A 23243-nucleotide genomic window follows, 5' to 3' on the forward strand; every position below is an offset into this window, starting at 1 on the left:
AGTATATATATTGTGGTATAATTTATTAGATAAGATCTATGTATCTCTTAATAATGTTTCTTATTAAAACTATATTTGATAAGAAATGTTTACGAGACTGTAATTGGTGGTGGTCTACTTGGTGATAGGGCTTTGCAAGCCCGTCTGGGTAGGTACCACCCACTCATCAAATATTCTACCGTCAAACAGAAGTACTCAGTATTCTTGTGTTCCGGTTTGAAGGGTTAGCCAATGTAACTACAGGCACAAGGGACATAACATCTTAGTTTCGGTGCATTGGCGATGTAAGGAATGGTTAATATTTCTTACAGTACCATAGTCTATGGGCGACGGTGACCGCTTACCATCAGGTGGCTCATTTGCTCGTCCTCCAACCAATATAAAAAAAAGACTAGCGACCCGTCCCGCCTTTGCACGGTTTAATTTCTTACTAAAGGAAATTCTTTCATATAAATATCATTTATACCATATAGCACACAAGATATCCCGATAGCTAGCAAAGTGTATGTGAAATGTAGGTACTTACAACCAATCTGATGATATTTCGCGTTTTATTTGTTTACTTGAATTCTACAATTAAAATAGGTTTCATGGACTTTCTTTAATAAAAACCCTCATCATGTACTTGAGTAATCACTAGTTTACAGCACAAACGACGACGACTGTACGACAGTTGCCGTACACAGTGGCGACCAATATCCCATGCCATCTATTTTTTGATTACTAAAAGGTATTGATTGCTTAAAGCAATTGTTTTTTCCCATTTCTACATATAAAAAAAAACGTTTTTTTATTTATGTATTTAAATGTGATAAAGCAACTAATTCAGCGTTAGACGCTTTTGCTATTATATTTGTAAAGGAGGTTTTGATCTAGTTGTTTTGTTAGGAAATAAAATAGTTAAGAATTAAAAAAATAATAAAGTGTAAACGAGTCATAAGACGCACTTCTTATTATAGTGAAAGTCGATTTGGATCGATTTCTACGCTCTGAACAGAAATTAGTAAAAAAAAAAATAGTTTTTCGTTTATACCTAGTACAAAATAAAATGCATACTAACTAATCTTTGTTTTATAATTTGCAACCTGAATTTGTATTTTGATGTACTTAATGGATAGATTTTTGACATTCAATAAGCAAGGGTAATACTATGTTTTCTATATTGGACTTTAAAGAAAAATGCAAACGGGAACATTGTGATTGAACGATATAATATATTTTTGGACACTATTTTTTGAAATATTTAGTAGCGCTTTAATGTTCATGATTTTTATTTATTTTTCACTCCGTTGAAGATTGCCAAATATGTTTTAAATGCGCCAAAATTCGTCCAATTTTCAAAACGCCGAGATGTATTATTATGTTATATCATATTAAAAAAAATTAATTTAAATGTAAAATTATCGTAGTTATATTATAAATGATATTATATTAATGGCAATTATTAATTCACCAACTGATGGTGACTAAGCTCCAAACCATCTCCATAATAGCAGAGGCCAGCCCAGCCGTGGGATCTGGTATTTACAGGTTGTTTCGACTTTACCATAATACAAATATTTAGTTGATAGTTCAAATTGCAACTTTTCATCTGATTAAACGTTATACATTGAAATTAATTTACCGTAAAATATTCTATACGTAGACGCTGACGCTAAGTAGTGTCGCCATATTCTTCGTAACCTGCTTCAGGATATGTTTATTTTGAGAATTAGTATCTGTCTCGTCCGCTTCTTGGTATTAAAAGTTCTTAATGGTTTATTTATTTGAACCGCAAATAAATTGAACAGTGTTAGTTAATCGGACAAAATATACGTATTTGTAAGTAGCTGTATAATTACACTAAAACTAATTGTACATACTGTAATAATAACAAAGAAAATGAATACGATAAAAAGAAAGAAACACAAGTTATAAAAAAATAAACTAATAAATAATAAAAGAAAGCACAGAAAAATAGAATATCATCTTTAATGACGTAATTTAGATTAAAAAATACCTATATTATTAGCATTAGCATTGACAGCCCGTAAATGTCCCACTGCTGGGATAAAGGCCTCCTCTCCCTTTGAGGAGAAGGTTTGGAGCATATTCCACCACGGTGCTCCAATGCGGGTTGGCGGAATACACATGTGAATACACAGAATTTCGTTGAAATTAGACACATGCAGGTTTCCTCACGATGTTTTCTTTCACCGCCGAGCACGAGATGAAATAAACACAAATTAAGCACATGAAATTTCAGCGGTGCCTGCCTGGGTTTGAACCCGAAATCATCGGTTAAGATGCACGCGTTCTAGCCACTGGGCCATCTCGGCTCAAAAAAATATATATCTGTACTTAAAATATACGACATGATAATATATTTACTGCGCAATTTTAAATCAAAAACTACTCCTTTTTTACTCCTATATCATGGTGACCTTAGCGTTAAGGTCTTTACAGTAAAATGTACCCATTAAAATAAGGATAATAGTTTTATGTATCTGAATTACAACACTCATAGTGCACGCGGAACACAAGACGTGTTGAACTGGTCTAAGCACCAGAGAATATTTTTTAAACATTAAAGAAATTGTATAGAAATGGTAAAAATGATTCCTATAGTTTTATTAGTTTTGTTTTTAAAAGAAGGCTCGTCTTTTATTTATAGTGTTAACGGTAAGTTGTTTTGTTTTTTATATTGTCCCAATTTTTAGATGTTTCTAGCTTATTATGTACAAGGTGCTAAAAATTCTGCCAAAAAAGAAATTTAAATATAATTTACTCTGCACGAATAATTTTACTCTGTTTTTACGTAAATATCTTGCTATATGTTTTTAATATGTTACGTTCGTGGTTCGTAACAATGTTCGATAAAAAGATAAGTATAAGTAATTCTAGTATTTATATATTAAAAAAAAACTTATTAAATAAAGCATTCTGTGTTGCGTCAAGTTTATGTCCAGGAGCAAAAGGGTTTTGTTAAATTTAGTTATCCGTTTTTGTACGAAATGCAATTTCAATTATAAAGTAATGGATGAAGAATTTCTTGACGGATAAAATGAGTACCCAGACACGAATACAAGGTGTAGGCGCTTAACTTTATTTATTGATATGAAAATAATATGCCGGATTTAAACACTAATATTCTTAATAATACGTTGTATGTTTGTTTATTTATAGAATTAATACAATTACATTAAATAAGATAATAATAACAACTAAGATATAATAATCCTATCAATTAAAAAATCGAATGTTTGGAGTAAAAATATAATAATAACACACTACTAGATATAAGTAGAATAATTAAAATAATATAACAAGACATACAAACGCTTATATAAAAAAAAAAACAATGATTTGTGATAGGAATACCTATCTATACTTAATATCTATAATCATGTTTTATTGGTCAGTGGTGGGATGGAAGGGTGGAAGTGTGGGATTCACTGGGGCCGGAGAACCCACTAAGAAACCAGAGGTATTCACTTGCGTGTATTATAACCACCCTAACGGTAGGCAACAAGGTAATAAGCTGGTGGCAAATTCATCGTGTTTTATTCAGTTGACCGTCAGGCCATCAGGGTCTTATTTAGTAGACCCTAATAGCCTGACAGAATTTCAATGGGATAGAGGTATACCTCTATCCCATTGAATTTTTTATAATTTTTTATATTAATTATCTATAGATAATCTCCAAGGAGAAGCTTGTCCAAGTATCTTAAAAAGGCTGTTTGTATATTTCAAATGTAAAAAATATGTACTTAGAAAAAATATATTTCTTTAAGAAATCATGTTAAATTCGAAAATATAATTGAATCTTCATTTATCATTCTTATCATGTATAGCAGATAATTTGAATAAGGGTTAATAATGAAATGGGGAGAATGTTTACCCAAAAGATATATTTTTATTAATTTTTAATGTAAAATACTTAGCACGTGGAGAAATCTCTAAGACATGGAGTTTTCTCAAGGACTTTTAACATACAATTCAGTACATTGTTTTGATAATGCGATATAAGATAATTTGGATAAACACCTTCATACTTCAGCCATTTTGTGCCAAATATTTACAAATTATATAATATACAAGCCTCGTTTATCATTTTTTTTCTTAGTGAAAACCGTGTCGAAATCTATTGAGTTGTTTGGAAAAAGATAGCGATGGTACAGCCAGAGGCAGAAAGCGACTTCTTTTTACACTGTTTATATGTACCTATGTATGTATGCAATCAGCCTCGCCACGTCATAAACACAACACGGGCCCAGGTACAAGCAGGGTTCTGGCGATCTTCACCTTAGACTTCACGATCTTCAAAAATATTTTAAAAGACCTGGGACATCTCATCGATGTTTCAAGACGTCCGTCATGGGCGCGGTGTCTCTCAAAACGTGGCGACCGAATATTCAATTCACAAAGATATGACCACTAAATACTTATAATTTATTACTTATCCTTTTAACCATCTATAGTCTTTTAGTGAGTAATAAGTTTTAATTATAAATATTTTTGGCATGAATTAAAATTTATCAATAGACCAAAGATATTATGTACCTTGTGCCTTTAGTCACCCTTTGAACCAGAACACAACAATATTGAGTATTGCTTAGTGGCAGAATATAGGATGAGTGCGATTTAACATATATGTATATCATAATTATAATATATACCCAGACGGTACTGCACAAAGTCCTGAAGAATAATTAATTTCCGGTGCAGTTTCTGCATTACCGCTGCGACCAATATCAGGCAAGAGAACAACAACACAGCATGGTAGTAAGACATACCATAATTTAAGTTATTTATTTATTTTTGACAAAAAAAAACTTATCTAACATTATAGTAATCCAATGCGTTTATTAAGCTGACTACTATTATTGTAATAATTCCTCTGTAAAATTTAACAATACAAATCAATTTATAAAATCCCTTAACTGATTAAAAATAATATCAATAATTCAGTGTCAAAATAATAAAATAATCCAAAATTAAAAAAAAAACACAATAATTCTTATAATCCGTCATATGCAGAATGTTATATTCATTTTTCATGTGATTTATATATTTTTAACATAAAGTAAAAGTAAAGTCAGATCTTCTAAATATCTCTCTGCTGGGCTGTTTGAGGAGATGCTTTGCCTGGGTTTGAAGCTGAAATCATCATAATTCTTACCACCGTCTCGGTTTTTAAACTGCAACAATTTAATACAACGTATTCCATGTAGTGTATTATTATAATAATAAGTCTCATTTACCCTTGATGAGGTTCAGAAGTCAATAAGGACTAATTCCATTTAAACACAGGTTATTGCGGTGTAATTAAAAATAATGGGTAAAAGAATATGCACACTGCAGATTTTATCGTATAAGTTTCATTCTAATTAATATTAGTTATTTATGTTAAGCCGTACCATTTTAATACAAATAAATAATATTCTGCAGATATTTGTCTTTGCCAGACTTTTTTATATACTATGTAAAAAAATAATAGACGGGGCATATTACACAATGCAAGATTAGAAAACTAAAGCTACGTCAGCTGTTAGATACAAAAAGTAAAATACCTAATTTGTAGTAAAGGCTCGCTTCATACCAAATTACGTAAAATTTTGTTCAGTCGTTTGCCCGCGAAAGAGCAACAGACAGAGAGCATTTTCTTATATTATAAATGCGAGTTACTACTCAATTTATAATACAAGAATATATACATTTAATATTATTTATTAGCATAATTAAATAATTTATTTGTTGCAGAAATGTGTATTGCTATCACGATTAAGTTGTTTTCTTGTTTAACTACTAATTGCACTGTACAAGGAATATTACTAGAGAGACCTCCAGCATAGCTCAGGTACTCTAACACAGACTTTTGACGTATTGTCAAAAGTATAAAAGTTATTAGAATGAATATTTTTTACTACTTTTTACTCATTATTATATTTCGGGTCTTTTTGGCAGTATCTATAATGACCCTGTGACGATATTATACGATAATATGTCTTTTGAGCCGAGATGGCCCAGTGGTTAGAACGCGTGCATCTTAACTGATGATTTCGGGTTCAAACCCAGGCAGGCACCACTGAAATTTCATGTGCTTAATTTGTGTTTATAATTCATCTCGTGCTCGGCGGTGAAGGAAAACATCGTGAGGAAACCTGCATGTGTCTAATTTCAACGAAATTCAGCCACATGTGTATTCCGCCAACCCGCATTGGAGCAGCGTGGTGGAATTTGCTCAAAAACCTTCTCCTTAAAGGGAGAGGAGGCCTTTATCCCAGCAGTGGGACATTTACGGGCTGCTAATGCTAAAAAAAAAAAGCTAATTATGTTGACGTATGCATAAATAAAGATTGTATCGTCAAAGGTATCTGGTTAGCATCAATGTAGTTTATCTGGTAATTCATTACGGTTCCGTGGACAGTGACTGTGGACGCTTCAACAACTGAACAGTTGTTTTTTGTAGAATGAAATGGATTAATTATCTGTGTCCTACATGTAGTAGCAGTATCATATGTGATATTTAAACCCGCTGAGTTTCTTTCGCCGGTTCTTCTCAGGTCATGGTGTTCTTTTTTCCGAACCGGTGGTGGTGTTTAATTTGACCATCAATAAATAAGTGTAATGCTTTTATGTTGAATAAAGGAATTTGAGTTTGAGTTTTGAGTTTGAGTTTGATAATGTGGTATTACTTGTTGGTAGGGCTTTGTGCAGGCCTGTCTGGGTACGTACCACCCACTCGGCTATTCTTACCCTACAATGCTTTAGAATGGTTGTATTCCAGTTTGAAGGCTAAGTGAGTGTAAACACAGGCTCAAGGGATATAGTACATTAATTCTCAAGGTTGTTAATATATTGGTAATGTAAGGAATGGTTTATAATTCATATAGTAAAAATTTCGGCCGAGATGGCTTAGTGATTAGAACGCGTGCATCTTAACCGATGATTTTGGGCAAACCCAGGCAGGCATTGAAGCAAAACTATAAACAATAGTGATCTCAATATGATTGCTGTGATATTTACTCTTCAGAATATATATCTCAGGACTCAAAATTCGGTGGATTTCTCATATATAAAAAAATATCTTCCTTCGTGATGTTTTCGAGTACAGTCACAAACGTAGGTGACAATTCATTTTCTATACGACTTTGACGTGACTAAATGTATTTCTATCTCGTTCTTATGCTTAGGGTTAAAAAAAGATAGCTTTTGATTCTTTCACATAAGTGAAAGATCAATTTTATTAACAATAAATTTAGCACCATTTTTTAAATTTTGTGGAACTATAATATTTATAATGAATAGTCTAGCTCTACTGTCTTTAGTATTATACGTGTTCATCTTTTATGGCACCGTTTAATTCTTATTATTAATAATATTTATTATTGGTATATAATATACATAACATTATATAATTGCCGTAATGCAATACTGTTCAATAACAATCGTAATTATTAATACAAGTTTGCGTCGTAATGCAACCGTGTAAGCCGTCGACGATGCTTACGTTAAGGTAGAAAGATTCAATTTGCAGACGGAACCCGAAATTTCGAGAGTTGGTGAATTCACAAGTAAGACCAGCCCATTAAACATGACGTATAGAGCAAAAACCAGGGCCGAATTTAGGGGATTCAGGCTATAGCCTCGAGGCCACAAAAAGAGGGGGCTTTGTTTGTTTCCCTTCAACACTAAATAAATATTTTTTTTACCAGCGCGGGGTTTGAACTATATGAACAATGCATAAATATAGATTGTATAGTCACAGGTATCTGGTTAGCATCAATGTAGTTTATCTGGTAATTCATTACGGTTCCGTGGACAGTGACTGTGGACGTTAACAATGAACCGGAGTTCAAGATTAATGTTGATCGTTGAAGGAATTGAGGAAATAATTTCATATAATTATAAAACTTAAACGTTTGCGAATGTTATGTATAGTGACAGCCTGTAATTTTCCCACTGCTGGGCTAAGGCCTCCTACCCTTTAAAGGAAATGTTTGGAGCATATTCCACCACGCAATATTCAGATTGTAGATACGCTTACACTATGCATATTAGTATATTATTATAATATTAGAAAATATATACCGTCCTAGTCTCACACCCCTTGCTCTAGTTCTATAACGACCCCTATTGTACTCGCACAGTAGGGGTCGTTATAGAACTTTTAGATTGAAGAAAAACATACAAAAACATTTTTTTCCTTTTCCGGTTAGAAAAGTTGATATTCTCGATTTTTTATACTTTAACTAGCTGTTTGCCCGCGGCTTTGCTCGCGTGGAAATTGATTATGTTACAGAATAATTTTAAATATTGGGTTAATTTAAATCTTTTTTGTATACTACATTTGTGGTTCGACTTTCTTGGGCTAGATTTACCAGACGCGCGAAAACAGTCTTCTCTTAGGTCTACTCCGGGCATTTTAAAGATTTGACCTTATGCTCTATTAATTGTCTTAGTGAAGCAGACTTTAAGCGCGAACTGTACTCTATTGAAATTAAGTTATATACGAAATTTCAAACCCTATTTAAATACCCCCTACCCCTATACCCCTTAGGGGTAAAATATCTAGAAACATTTAAATACATATCTACTCATTTCTAATCAGTAGCTCAAAAATAAAGATTAATCAATCTCTATGACACGCCTTAGGGGTAGAATGTGTAGAAACGCTTAAATTTATATCTATAACTTTTAAATCAGTATCCTAAAAATAAAGTTTCATGTTTCTAACTTAAAAAATGACGTTCTTTCATACAAACTATTAACCCCTATTTGACCCCCTTAGAGGTTGAATTTCCAAAATTCCTTCCTTTACTCAATGAAACGGTCCTACTCACCAAATAACATAGCCCTTTTTCTTGAACTTTAATAATTTACGCTCGGCGATGATGAATCAGTCAGTCCGGAAATGTTATTTAATATATATAGAAGATATGTACCTATGTATTATAGTATAAATCTTCCTATTGAATCATTCTGATTATTGATGCAAAATCACATAAGTGTTCGTCGGCTACTTAAAAAGATCCAAGCGTACAGGCGGCGGAAAGCGACTTTGTTTTTTACTATCTCGTACCTCATCGTAGTGACTAAATAAGGATAAAAACAAATTATTTCAAAGGTTAATATCCGCAAGACGAATATAAATGTGTTTTTTGAAGGAAACGTGTCAAAACTTTTAAACATTACAAACGGAACGAATCTATTTAAAACAATGCGGAGTTACGATAACTGATTGTTGGAAGATGTTCAAATAAACTTTATTTACATAAGAATTATTAAAATTAAGGCCTTAAGGCCTTAATTTAAACATATTAAAAAAAATAATCATAATTGCTGAACAAATCATGAACGGCGTCAAGAATGCTGGCAGCATTTCCCCGTTAAATCGCAATTTCGACCAAAACATGGATTATAAACGGGTCTATTTTTTTGTTTGATTGTCATGCAAAACCTACTAACCCGATTGATCTCGAACTTTCTTATTTTGATGGAAGGTACTCCACCAAAATAAGCAATACCCACTCATTATTTATTCTATACAAGCAGCAATAATTACCACGGCTGCGTTCCTGAAGGGTGACTGAGCTAGTGTAACTACTCGCACTAGGGATTTCTCTAAGTTCCCAAAGTTGGTAGCACATTCACGGTGTAAGTGATGCTAAATATTTCTGACATAGTCAATGTCTAGGGGTAACCACACCACAGAAATATTACTTCAAAATAATATTAGTCCCGCGAAACTTCATGTTTATTCAAAATATATTTTAGGAATGTGGAAGCCTATGACTGGTTTTGTTTTGATTGCTGCTTGCAGTTTACAATAGAATTAAATCACTGAGTGACTTGTCACTCATCTACATATGGAGTCAAAATGATGAAACCTCTTTTAAATCAAATTTTTAAAACCAAATACCTAGTTTATGTGTGAGTTCTATTAGAATGTTTACGTTTTCATTTTTTTTTCTTATACAGCCGTAGAGTGCCGCTCCGAAACGTCAAGTAACTTTTTTCCGCTCTCAAAAATTATTTCTTTATTATATCGTAACAATATTATACATTGCTATCATTAATCTTATTTAATTTTCTGTACATCTACGACTGGAGCTCTTTAAAATAAGACCGTAACCGATTTCTTATATGGAGCCATCATCCCATAAACACTGGGAAAAAAATCGGTTTACTTAATATTAAGATTTGTTTTATATTCAGTAATAGGAGTTAGTATTAGTATGATAAAGAAAAATAACTGTCTATGGCGAAAGTAGACAATTTAAATGTAGGCTGGCCCAAAAGAAATCGTTTGTAACTCTGTACATATCAAAGGTCGTTCGTCGAAATAAAACGTATCATTGCATAATGTTTTCGCAAATTGGTCGGTTAATATTTGGTAAGGTAACGTCGTAAGTAATAATAATAATAATAATAAAACTTTATTGAAAAAACACAATGCTTACATAATAGATTAACATATGACACTATTAACCTTCTTAAACTTAACTTAAACTATTACAATGTTTTCCATTGGTTGAGGTGCATTATGGTTTAAGCAATTTTAAAATTTTGATTATCTTTGGAACCCACACTAGGAGACCTGTATCGTGGGGCCCGAGAAGTATTTTTGATAGTTCCTCTAACTCTGGACACGTTGATGTATAAATCTTGTGATTGTTCGTGTAATGTAAAATAATAAGAAGATGATAACCCTAAACGACTGCGATTATTGCCGTAGTCGGGTTTTAATTATCAATTTTATTTTTAAATAATATTTAATATATCAAGGGACATAGAATCTTAAATTGATAGCGCATTGGCGATGTAAGGAATGGTTAATATTTCTTACAAAAATCAAAATATACTTCAAGCAGGCTTTAACAAGCACTTTTGAATCGTCATTTAAGAAACTATATTAAGTAAAGCTACAACCAGTTCGGAATGCAGATTATACCGAGAAGAAACGGCAAGAAAATCAGTAGTTACTCTTTTTAAACATTTAAAAATACAAAAAATACAGTGCAAATGTCTATGGGCGGTGACTAATTAACATCGGGTGCCTTATTTATAATAAAGAAGGGTTTTTGGGATAACTTTTATTGCAATCATTATGAAAAACTACATTATTCCAAATTCAAGTTAATGATATTAAAGCACGACGAGGTGTGAATGAATGATATCATTTTTCAGAACGTTAAGCGGCTTTATTTAATCTCCTGTTTATTATAGTTTTAAGATAAAAATAATTTGAGATTTGGTAAGCGCATTGTGATGTTTAATGTTAAACATATAAGTAGCAAAATTGACCAAATACAAATGTTACTAATAATAGTCACTATTGAATAGTTAATTTACAAAAAAAAATGTGAAGCTACCACTAGTTCGGAGATGATAATGGAGATTCTTCCGAGCGTTAGCAAGGAACTCAGATTAGAAGGTATTGGATAGGAAGCTTGAATACATATCTTTTAACTTTTTATTTAAGATACAAATAAAATAAATGAAAATCTAGTTGCGCATGCTATACGGCTATATAAATATGTATGCCTTTAGTAATGCAATATTAACATCCGGTAAATAGGTCACACTAGAACAAATACATTTAAAAAATAAACAATAGTTATTCATAAAGGAAAAAAAGACATAATCCATTGCGTGTATAATTTATAATAGTTGCGAAAGAAATGAATCGATCATGAGATTATTATGTTTACTAAATCTAAAATTTTACACATAATAAGTCATGAATAATCAAATTCTATCAAACGCTTTTGATAAAACCTTCTGAGCAGGTAATATTTATTGGCAAAAAATATGCTAAGATAGACATAAGGGCCAAATGGCAGTCAACCCTAAAAGGAAAAGATAGTATATGTGGCAAATAACACGAAGTTAAACAAAAATATATACAAACATTCATATTAGTTAGAGCCGAGATGGCCCAGTGGTTACGCGTGCATCTTAACCGATGATTTCGGGTTCAAGCCCAGGCAGGCACCACTGAATTTTCATGTGATTAATTTGTGTTTATATTTCATCTCGTGCTCGGCGGTGAAGGAAAACATCGTGAGGAAACGTGCATGTGTCTAATTTCAACGAAATTTTGCCACATGTGTATTCCGCCAACCCGCATTGGAACAGCGTGGTGAAATATGCTCCAAACCTTCTCCTCAAAGGGAGAGGAGGCCTTTAGCCCAGTAGTGGGAAAATTTACAGGCTGCTAATGCTAATGCATATTAGTTATAGCATGTGAGAGAAAAACGAAAACTTATTTACTAACTCACGGGGAGAAACGAATAAATAAAATAAATTACGTACATAGTTTTTATAACATACGTTGAAGCGACTGCTGTGTTGAAGCGACTATATTATAAGCGAAGCGTTTATACGCCACTATTATAATAAAAAGAATAACTGAACTTGCGGCTTTCCCAAACTTCCGACCCCCGTTTTACCCTCTTAGGGGTGGAGTTTCGTAAAATCCGCTTATAGTCTACATCGTCTAAGAAATCTACCGGTAAAATTTCAAGTTTGTAGGTGTTATAGTTTCTGAGATTTCTTGATTAATCAGTGAGTGGTATTTATATATATATATATATATATATATATAGATTATTTTATTTAACTTAAAATTATATGGTTGCCAGAAAGTGAATACCTCAAGATGCCTCCACTGTTCGAGATGGACGACTACGGCGAGTGTATGTTGGAGCGAGGGGGCACGTATTGTGTTTCTTCGCTCGACCTCTATAGTGAGGGTCATTCGAATCTTATGCATTTTATACGGGTGAGTACAATCGTCATACAGTTGTGATAATAGAATGAGCTTGAGGAAAGGGTCTGCTTACCTAAGAGCCTATATACCCACGTTATAACAAAAATTAACTTACTATATGCATTTAGTTCTCGGCTGAAAATAGTTTGTTCATCATTAGTAATTAAGATATATAATTTGATGGAGTTTGTTAGGTTTATATTCACGTACATTCAATGTCCATAAAAAAACGTCCTGCGTCATATATGAGTGCGGCATTGTAAAAATAAATACTATTTAATATTTAACAATTAGTTGACCTCTTACAACTAAAAGAATCACAATATCAGTAATTATTCACACCATTTGTTCAGGGTTAGTGCGGTGTATTTTAATAACACTGCAAGGAAATAGATATTGCAAACATTTACGTCCAGCCTCACGCGAACCGTCCTTGCGAAAGCTACGAGTATCTGTGTGTTTGTTAATCAACATATACTCGAATGGCTGGACGGATTCTAGTAGTATTTGTATTTGATTTAATATTATTAAACGAGCGTCATGTACATGGCAACTAGATATAAATTGTTATAAGAACCTCCGTATTAGGTATATAATAAGTAAGTTATAAGTTTAAAAATAGTAACTTGGCTATGTGATCTTAACGTAACCATTTACGAAATTAAAAAGTTTACTCAAACTGAAACTTAAATTCCTTTATTCAATATAGAAGTATTACTTTATTATTGATGGTCAAATTAAACACTAACACCGGTTCGGAAAAGGAAACACCCTGACCTGAGAAGAACCGGCGAAAGAAACTCAGCGGGTTTTTTTTTTTACGTCAAATTAATTAAGACTAAATTAATAAATAAGTCTTATTATTCATTAAAAGAGTACTTTTTAGAAAAAAACGCCAAAAATTTAGGCTCGGGTTCCATCACAGGACACTAATTATTGTAAAAAAACAGCATTGTAAATCTGTTTATATGGAAAGAGCAACTATGCGAGTTTCTTGCCGTTTCTTCTCGCTGGAGGCTGCTTTCCGAAACGGCGGTAGTATTTTAATGTCGACGGTTAAAAAACGCCTCGTTGTGAAGTTAACTTGAATAAAATTGATTTGATTTGATTAATATGATTGATTAGTTTTTAAATTTTATTTTAGAACCTTAGAAAATTACGTTTTCATCTCCAAGTTTATTTTATACAAAATATAATTTATAAAAATATACCAATTCTAAATTTCGATTTAATATTGATCTTTTGTTTTTATTTACATACATTGCTGAGTCACCATAATTTTACCATCAATGTTATTAGTTTTTGTTACGTAAGTACCTACAAATATTTTGACCGTTTGATTTCCTCTTCTAGAGATATGAAATTCGAAGATCACACTTTATTATTATATCACCAATGACATAACAATGTTAAAGTATACTTTTGCATTAAAAAGCTGTACAAAATAATGTTAATTCAAATAATTTTAGTCTTATCTTTTCAACAGGAATACTCAGCTTACGAAGCGAAACATTTCAACCATACCCGTATACACAGAGCTGTATGCCTAACAAGTTCTTGTAAGCATTATCTCGATGCATCAAATACAACGATGGATCCAGAAAGGACGGTTGAAGAATGCATCAACGAAACCATATGGAGGAATTATGAATTACAGGCTAAGTTGGCCGAATTACACTATTGTAAACGACATGAAGATAAAGTGATTTTGGATACAAGTGATTATGCCGTAGCAACTATTTACATCCTGTTGATAATGTTCAACGTTATCGGAAGTTTTTACGATATAATTTTATGTGATGAAGATCCAAAGAAGGGTAATAAAGTTATTTAATTGCACATGTTAAGTGTTAGAGGGCAAAGATGAGGTTTTATTGCTAGAGTATAATAAAGTCAATAGTGAGCCGTGAACGCTCTTATTAAGTTTATAGTTAGGACTTTATTCTGACCTTTGACGTCTATAAAAGCTGAGCGGATGTAGTGAAGAAGTCGATTGTAAATTTCTGAATGTTTTTATTTTTATTATGATAAAGGTAGGCGGGCTGGCAAATGGGCCTCATATTAGTAAGTAGTTTTGACCCATAGACATTAATAATTCCACATATATCCGATTCGCCACCGACCTTGTGAACTAAGTCATTATTTTCCCTGTAGATATACTGGCTCACTTCAAACCGGAACACAACAATGATAAGTATTGTTGCTTGACATGAAGTGGGTGAGCGGTTTCTACACAGACAGGCGGGTAGAGCCTTAAAGCTCCAAGAAAAAGAATATCAGAAATTATTGTATAGATATATTTATTAACCAGCAAAGGGTTGCCAGGAATGAACTTTCGTTGATTTGATGAAAAAGGAATTGTATAATTTATACGAGTAATAAGGGAATTTCTTTTTCTTCACAGGGAACCAGTATTTGTTAGCGTTTTCATTACGAAGGAACTGGGCTAAGCTCATAGCTCCGGGAGGCAGAGGGCCGGATCTGAGAATGGAAAGACTGAAATTATTTAATGGAATAAGGTAAATCGATCAAATGATATAAGCAAAATATATCTTAACAGGAAAAATATATGATTTAAATGTTTATAGTCGATTAGATTATTTTGGGATATATCTCAGAAAAATATTTGCAGTAATTAGTTTGGCGATCTTTTAAGTAGATTTACTCTTTGGTATATTTAGTAGAATAATGAGTAAATTGCCAGTGAACCCTCCAAGTGCAAGCGAAAGAAAATGCGCCCGCGTCTTAAAGATTTATGGAAAGAAGTTTTTTTACGCTACATACAGTAGAGTAATTTGGCAGAAATCGTCGCTTAAGGCAAAGTTTTGGCTACAACAGGCGAGAAAGAGAAAGTGAGGGCTCTTTCTCTCTATCCCTGTCTCTTTCTATTATATACCGTTTAATATTACATTTCAAAAAACAAGTAAAAATACTTGTTTTTTGATCCCACGACATATCTCTTTTTTTTTAAATATATATAAAAATAATTTGCTTATTTTTCTTTCAGAGCAATGACAATGGTTTGTATTATATTCTCCCATACAGCACTGGTGATGTCATTTACGTACACAAAAAATCCGTTTTATCTGGAAAAGGTAAACATATGAAAATAATATTTATTTTTCTAACGTTATTTTTAATTAACTCAAACACATATTTAAAAGAGCAGCAAGGTTAAGATTTTTAACTCGCGAATAACTTTCCAAAATCAAAAATAATCATAAATACTATATCTATAAAATTCACTAAATCGTGATCACACGATCGTGAAATTTCAGCAAATATGCGAAATTTATGCGAAATTATTATTATAATAATAACATTTAAAATCTATACACAAAAATAAAAGCGTATCTGCGTACGTCGGTTTCAACATTACACGACTGAGATACGAGATAAGTTCTCACAAGCACTCCTGTCAGAACATCTAGAACAGAAAAGATATGAATGGTATAATTTGAAATTCAGCATTTATGTTAATTTTCAGGCATACGACGATCCTTTAAAGCAATTACTTTTCAACGGGAGCCTTGTTACACACACATTTTTTGTGATGTCAAGTTTTCTACTGGCTTACAATTTGCAAATACACGCTGAGAAGCAGGAGATAAAATGGACAAAGATTCCTATGGCAATCTTATTACGTTGGGTCAGGTAGGGTGTTCATATTCTCTTTTATACTATACTAGATGAAAACTCGGCTTTGCTCGAGTAAAATAAATAAGACTAAACAAATATAAATATACTAACTACCGTACCCCTGCACGAAATGATTTGGAACACACTTTCTGAACGCACTCGTAAACGTCAAACATGACCGCCGAATTTGGTGGATATATGTTGTCAACTAAAAAATCATTTTTTTTAACGATCTATAATGGCGGATAGATTTCGATCAGGTCTATCGTAGAACTGCACAAAATTATTAGTATCGATTGCTTGTTAAAGCTGATTAAGGGTCGAATAGATCTGCTCGGATTATTAAAAATGGAGCATATACAATACATCGAGCATACATCTTAAGCTTCTACTGACCCCCTCACACACACACATATCCCTAAATAAAATTGCGTCCTCTGACAAACGCAAGGTAGGGGTCTAATATATGTAACATTTCAATGGACTAAGGATACAAATCAAAATGACGTGCCGTTAGTCGATTGTCAACTTTTCACGAGTGAGATACAAAGTGAATTCTTTCAAAATCGCAGCGTAGTTTATTTTATATTTGAGATATATCAGATATATTTTATTTTTAAATAGAAATACATTGTTTATATTTTCAGGCTGACCCCAGCATACGCACTTGTAATAGCCACTATAAGCACGTGGATGCGGCACATCGGCGATGGACCGCTCTGGCAAATGATTGTCACCAGCGAGGCCAACTATTGTCGCCAGTATTGGTGGGCAAACATATTTTACTTCAACAATTATATATACAGTGACGACTTATGTTTTCCCCAAGGATGGTAAGTTTGATAGTGTTAAATTTGTTAAATAACATATAATCTGTATACGTGAATAGTACGGTTTATCTGAGTCTATATTAAACAAAGGCTGAAAACGAAAAATAACATTGTCGCTGTTTCATTGATTGTATAAACAAAGAGAATATATACGTGACAATTAAAAAAAAATTAAAAGCTATTATATAGGATCGATAACATTTTCTTAGAAATTAAAAATATTGTATTTTTATAATTCGATAAATTAGAACTGAAAATCCAATGTAGTTTTAAGAAAATTTGGACTATGGAGAATCGTCGAAATTATGAAAATGATGCAAAATTAAACATTACAACATAATCTAAAATTAATAAATATAATGCTATGATAAATTATTTCTCTATTTAAGCAGTAAGTGCTATACATCAAAACTCACACACGCACAAATTCAGACATACATACACTCACATGTAATATTTAATATATGCACAAGCATGCGTCCATAAACTAGAAACATAAAAATCACATATTAGAGACTTTACTATTTAGCAGCACAATAAAAGTAGTAGTATAAAAGGCTATAGTTCATAAGGTGGACATTTAATAATTAATTGTTTTATGCTGAGTCTTCTGATATATATAATAATATACAAACAATTAATTATATATAAAATTTTATTAATAAAGTATTTTTTGTAATCGTAATAATTGAGTTCGGTTTCTTCTATATCGACTTACTCTCAATTCATTTATGAAGAAGATTTAAAATTAACTTGGTTATTTTTATTACTACAAGTATTCGAAACGGGATATGTACCATGGTTTTTATTTTTATTTGGTAGAGATATTTCGACATTATCTTGTTCACGAGACTGAGTGTCGAGTTTCGTGAACAAGAGATTCGTTTCAAATTCTTACTACAGTAATTTATAACGAAGTATTATGAGATATATTTCTTAAAACTAAAAAATCTGTTTACTATTACGGCTGACATTATCAATAATATTCATAACACAATTGTGTACAAAGTACAAACACAAGTAGATTGTCTATTCCCTCATTACTTGGCGGTAGGGCTTAGTGCGAGCCCGGGTGAGTGAAGGGACTTCCCCAGCACAAGGACATTATACCATAGTTTCCAAGGTTGTTGGCGCATTGACGATGTAAGCGAGAGTAAATATCTTTCATAGTGTCAAAGTCAATATATGTAAGCGGTGATAACTACTTACTATCGGCCCAAAAAGATTAAATAAAAAAAAAGGAGTGTACGGACACAGGAATGTTTTGCGTGTTTTCCGAAAGTCGGTATTAAAAACATTGTCAACTTTTAAATTCCGGGCTGAATATTTCGCCACAAAATAAAAACCTAATAACTTTTGCCGCTCCATACAGGGTTGAACCCAGACACTAGGAATGTGGGATCTTATAAGCCACTAGATAAACGGAGTCAGTCATAAGTTATAAATATAGAATTATTTATAATGTGCTTTGTATTTAAATTAATTTATCTGTTATGTGCTATATCTTTACAGGTACTTGGCAGCGGATACGCAGCTTTTCTGCCTTGGTTTGATCTGTCTAGTAATCATCCAACGACCTTGCCTCAGGAAAATAGCACTCGCAATATTATTCCTGGTGTCACTAGTCATCACCGCAGCTCATACTTACTTCCAGGACTTAGAAGCGGTCGTTATACAGTCGCCTGAGTAAGTTCTTGTGTTATTGAATAATTTTATTATAGTTAATGAAAAAATCTATATATTTAATGTTAGGCAAGGGCTTAGCTGGGCAACATTACATTACATTAACAGCCTGTAAAATCCCCACTGCTGGGCTGAGGTCTCCTCTCCCTTTGAGGAGAAGGTTTGGAGAATATTCCACCACGCTGCTCTAATGCAGGTTTGTGGAATACACATGTGGCAGAATTCCGTTGAAATTAGACACATGCAGGTTTCCTCACGATGTTTTCCTTCACCGCTGAATACGAGATGAATTATAAACACAAATTAAGCACATGAAAATTCAGTGGTGCTTGCCTAGGTTTGAACCCCAAATCATCGGTTAAGATGTACGCGTTCTAACCACTGGGCCATCTCGGCTCTTAGCTGGGCAAACCTTCGCATAAATGGAAGATTTAAAGCCGTTACTAAACCTATACTCAAACCTAAGGCCTGTCGAGCTGTATTTAAACAAATTCATGTCGCGGTCCACGATTCGATGGCTTAAATGTCTTTACGGTTCCTTTAAAGATGTAGCAGTATGGCTAGTTTCGTACAGGTGGAATAATATCATCCGACACATGGATTTCGTCACCATATTTTCCTTTATCGTTGAACATGATATTATGAAATAGCTCGGATATGAATCAAACTTCGGTTAAGATTTTTGTATGTTGCATATCAAAAGATAATATAAATACAGATATATATAATATGTACTGCATTCTTTGACAAAACTCAGGTTCAGTGAGATTAGACTTTACAGAGAAGAGTCGATAGATCTATACTTGTATATGAGGAGACGTTTTTCTAATTGTTATACGTAATTGAAAAAACTACTAGACCATAAGAATAGAACCAGTAGATGCAGTGCGTTTACAAGAAGGTTTTGGTATATTATATAATTAAACTAGCGACCCGCCCGGCTTCGCATGGGTGCAATGCTGATACTAAATATACTACAGAATGTCTTAGAATGTTCACAGTTTTTAGTCGTTAATACAAACCGCTATGTTTCTGCGTTTTAAATCTCTAATACTTTCGAAAATATTCATTTAAATTACTTGCTGTAAAGGGCCATATTGATACATATTAAATGCACAATTTATTTAAGGTCCTTAATTGAATAAGGGTTTATGCTGTATTGCTTCAAATCTCTTCGAAAATAAGCCATTATTTCTCGTAAAAAGTAAAGGATAAAAAATGGTTGTTGTGGATTATCCCTAAGAGATCCATCGAGGACATTTTTGAAGACCTTTTCAAGGTGTAAAATACTGTAGTATTAGTGTTCATTGTCGACATCACTTTAGAAAACTCTAAAATTATTAGTGTTTCTCTACTATATTGTACATATTATACATATAAACCTTCCTCTTGAATCAAAGAACCGCGTCAAAATCCATTGTGTAATTTTTAAGATCTAGGGACAGACAGCGGTTAGCGACTTTGTTTTGTACTATGTAATGATAAGTTGATGCACTTCGCGGTTTCACTCACTAGGAACTAAGATTTCATATTCATGTATTTTAAGACTAAATAAATCGAATCTTCTTTCAGATCCTATCGCAGTATCTACGTTAGCGACAAAACATTTAATCTTGTGTACATAAGGGGCCATACTAACATCTCCACTTACACCTTGGGTCTCGCCGGAGGACTCCTGACTTACCATTGGCAGAAAAGTGAAAAAGATTTGACTCCATATAAGGTAAAAATTCTCTTAAAACCTACTCTTAGTATATATCTTTCAAGTTAGAGGATAAGTGCGAAAAACCCGCCGAGTTTCTGCCGCCAGTTCTTCTTTTCCGAACCGGTGATATTGTTTAATTTGACGATCAATAAGTGTAATCAAATCAAAATTCCTTAATTCATTGTGGAAGATATTGAATAAAATTAATGATTTGATTTGATTTGATTTTAGAAAATATTTTTGGTTTTGTAAAATACTTTGTTATTTAACTTGACCTCGGTGTTAACATCAATTATAATTCCAGCTAACGTAAAAAAAAATCTCCGTGGTAATGCGCGAGATAATATAAATAGCTAAATTAAATCAACTGTTTATTTCTAATTAATAACAACTGTGTTTAATTGCTTAATTTGTGTTTGTATTTTATTAATTTTGTGTACTCAATCATGTTAATTATGTTATAACACAATAACATAATTGATTTAATTTTAAGTTTAATTAACTCTTCGAATTATTTTCTTTTCAGAAATATCGGTGGGTGTTCTGGTCGCTGTTTCCGATGGGCGTCTCTGTGATACTCTCCGGGGGCTTCTTCTATATAGACGGATTCACGCCGTCCACGCTCATCAGAGTTGCTTACGCTACTCTTTACAAGCCCGTCTTTCAGACTATCGTGGTCGCGTTCATGATTGGCACCATCTTTAAATTCGAAAGTAAGAAATGGTAGTAATTATGATTTTCTTGGCCGTTAAATTATTATCTAAATGAATAATGTATTGACTGTATCTTTATAACAAGTTAGGCAGATATTAAGCAGTATTATTGTGTTCTGGTTTGAAGGGTGAGTGAGCTATGGGCACACGAGTCATAGCATCTTAGCTCCTAGGGGCGGCGCATTGGCGATGTGAGGATGGTTAATATTTACTACAGTGTCATTGTCGATGGTCGGTGTTAACCACTCTCCATCAGGTGACCCATTTGCCTACTCTATCTTAAAAAATATATATTTAAGACTGTTTTTTTTAAATATTTATTAATATTTTAAATTACAGACGTCTACCGTGGTATAGTGGAGTGGCGAGGTTTCGCCTGGGCTGGTCGGGTCTCCTACAGCGCTTTCCTTCTACACACAATGTTTCAAAGATCATTCGTTGGATCTCTGACTGAATTATTGCACATGACTGACTATTACGTGGTAAATATCTATTGTTATAATAATGATTGCTATATTTAATTAGAATTAGATAAAAACCGAATAACGGACACAAGTGCCTTTGTGTTAGAAGTTTAGAACGCATGCAGCAGACAAAAGATTTTTTATGTGCCTAATTTGTGCTAATAATCCGTCTCGGTAGTAAAGGAAAACATCGCGTGGAAACATACATGTGTCTAATTTCATTTTAAATTCGTTCTTCTATTGTCTGGATAACGAAATATAAAAAGTGATCGACTAAAAAAAAATACATCGCTACAGAGCAAAAACTTAAGAACTGATTTTTTTAAATAAAAATAATCTTTATTCTAATCGATTCGGGAAATACATTCTATCTAGAACCGGCAAGAAACTAACCTAATCAATTATTAAAACGAATTAAATTACATTAATTTATTTGCATGAAATTATATTTTTTGGAAATAATAATATGTTTCCTAATTTTGAAATTAAGTTTATGTTTGATACATTTAAGATTCCTTTAAAGTAGTAAATAGGTTTAAAAGGTTTTAGAGTTTATTTCATCACGATCCAATTGGTGGATACACGTAGCAGATGACACGTACAGGTTTCCTCACTATATTTCATCAATATATTTTTCTTTTAATACTGTGAATAATAATTACAAGGTTTGTTCGAAGACAAGGTTTGTTAAACAAATGATTATCTCGATTTATCGTTGGATTTAAATTCAATGTCATTTTATCATATTCTGAATATTTGGTAAAGTGTTCTCCATTTAAAATAAGTAACTACTTATAAATATTAATGGTCAAAGACGGACTAAGCAAGTATTACATATATATTTATTGTTTTTATTTTAACGTATTCTTAGATATTTTCAAATATTGTTAGAACGGAATGCTTATCTCCATAAGAAATTCCTACTATTCCTGTTGTTCGTTAATATTTTAAATGCGAAGGTAACTTTGTTACCTATTCATGCTTAAGCCGCTGAACCGATTTAGATGGAATTTGGTATGGAGATAGTTTGAGTCCCGGACAAGGATATAGGCTTATTTTTTTAATTCACCCTCGAGAGGTTGACATTTTATGTGATAAAGGTAAAGTTTTATAAATATCGCGGTTCACCTAATATTGATATAAAAACAAAAGTATGTAAAGCCTAGCATAATAATATCCAACAATTTAAATAAACAAATAAATATAAACCATACACCACAGGTTTGGAATCTTTTGCTCTCGTTTTTTGGGAAGCCCGTGGAGCCTTTATCAATTAGTATGACTTTTGGAACGTTTTTCTTTCTTACAGGTCATAATCCTGTGTGCATCGGTATTTCTCTCCTTCCTGTGCGGGGCGGGGCTGTGGCTGCTGGTGGAGGCGCCCTTCGCGGCTCTGTCGCGTGCTTTAATTGGCAATAATAAATAAAAATCAAAATCAAAATGTATTTTTCT

General features: G+C 32.8%; 1 protein-coding gene across 1 annotated transcript; it reads left to right on the forward strand.

Annotated features, from left to right (window-relative positions):
* The first annotated feature begins 2516 nt into the window (after positions 1-2516).
* Positions 2517-23217, forward strand: LOC125070618 (nose resistant to fluoxetine protein 6-like). The gene is made up of 12 exons (XM_047680566.1): positions 2517-2661; positions 12630-12769; positions 14244-14574; positions 15162-15276; positions 15765-15852; positions 16245-16411; positions 17044-17229; positions 18739-18912; positions 20482-20632; positions 21141-21327; positions 21667-21809; positions 23101-23217. Exons 1-12 carry the CDS (start codon positions 2586-2588, stop codon positions 23215-23217), a joined length of 1875 nt encoding a protein of 624 aa, XP_047536522.1. The 5' UTR covers positions 2517-2585.
* The last annotated feature ends 26 nt before the right edge of the window (positions 23218-23243 follow it).

Source organism: Vanessa atalanta, chromosome 17 (assembly GCF_905147765.1).
Source record: "Vanessa atalanta chromosome 17, ilVanAtal1.2, whole genome shotgun sequence".
In the NCBI taxonomy this organism is placed as follows: domain Eukaryota; kingdom Metazoa; phylum Arthropoda; class Insecta; order Lepidoptera; family Nymphalidae; genus Vanessa; species Vanessa atalanta.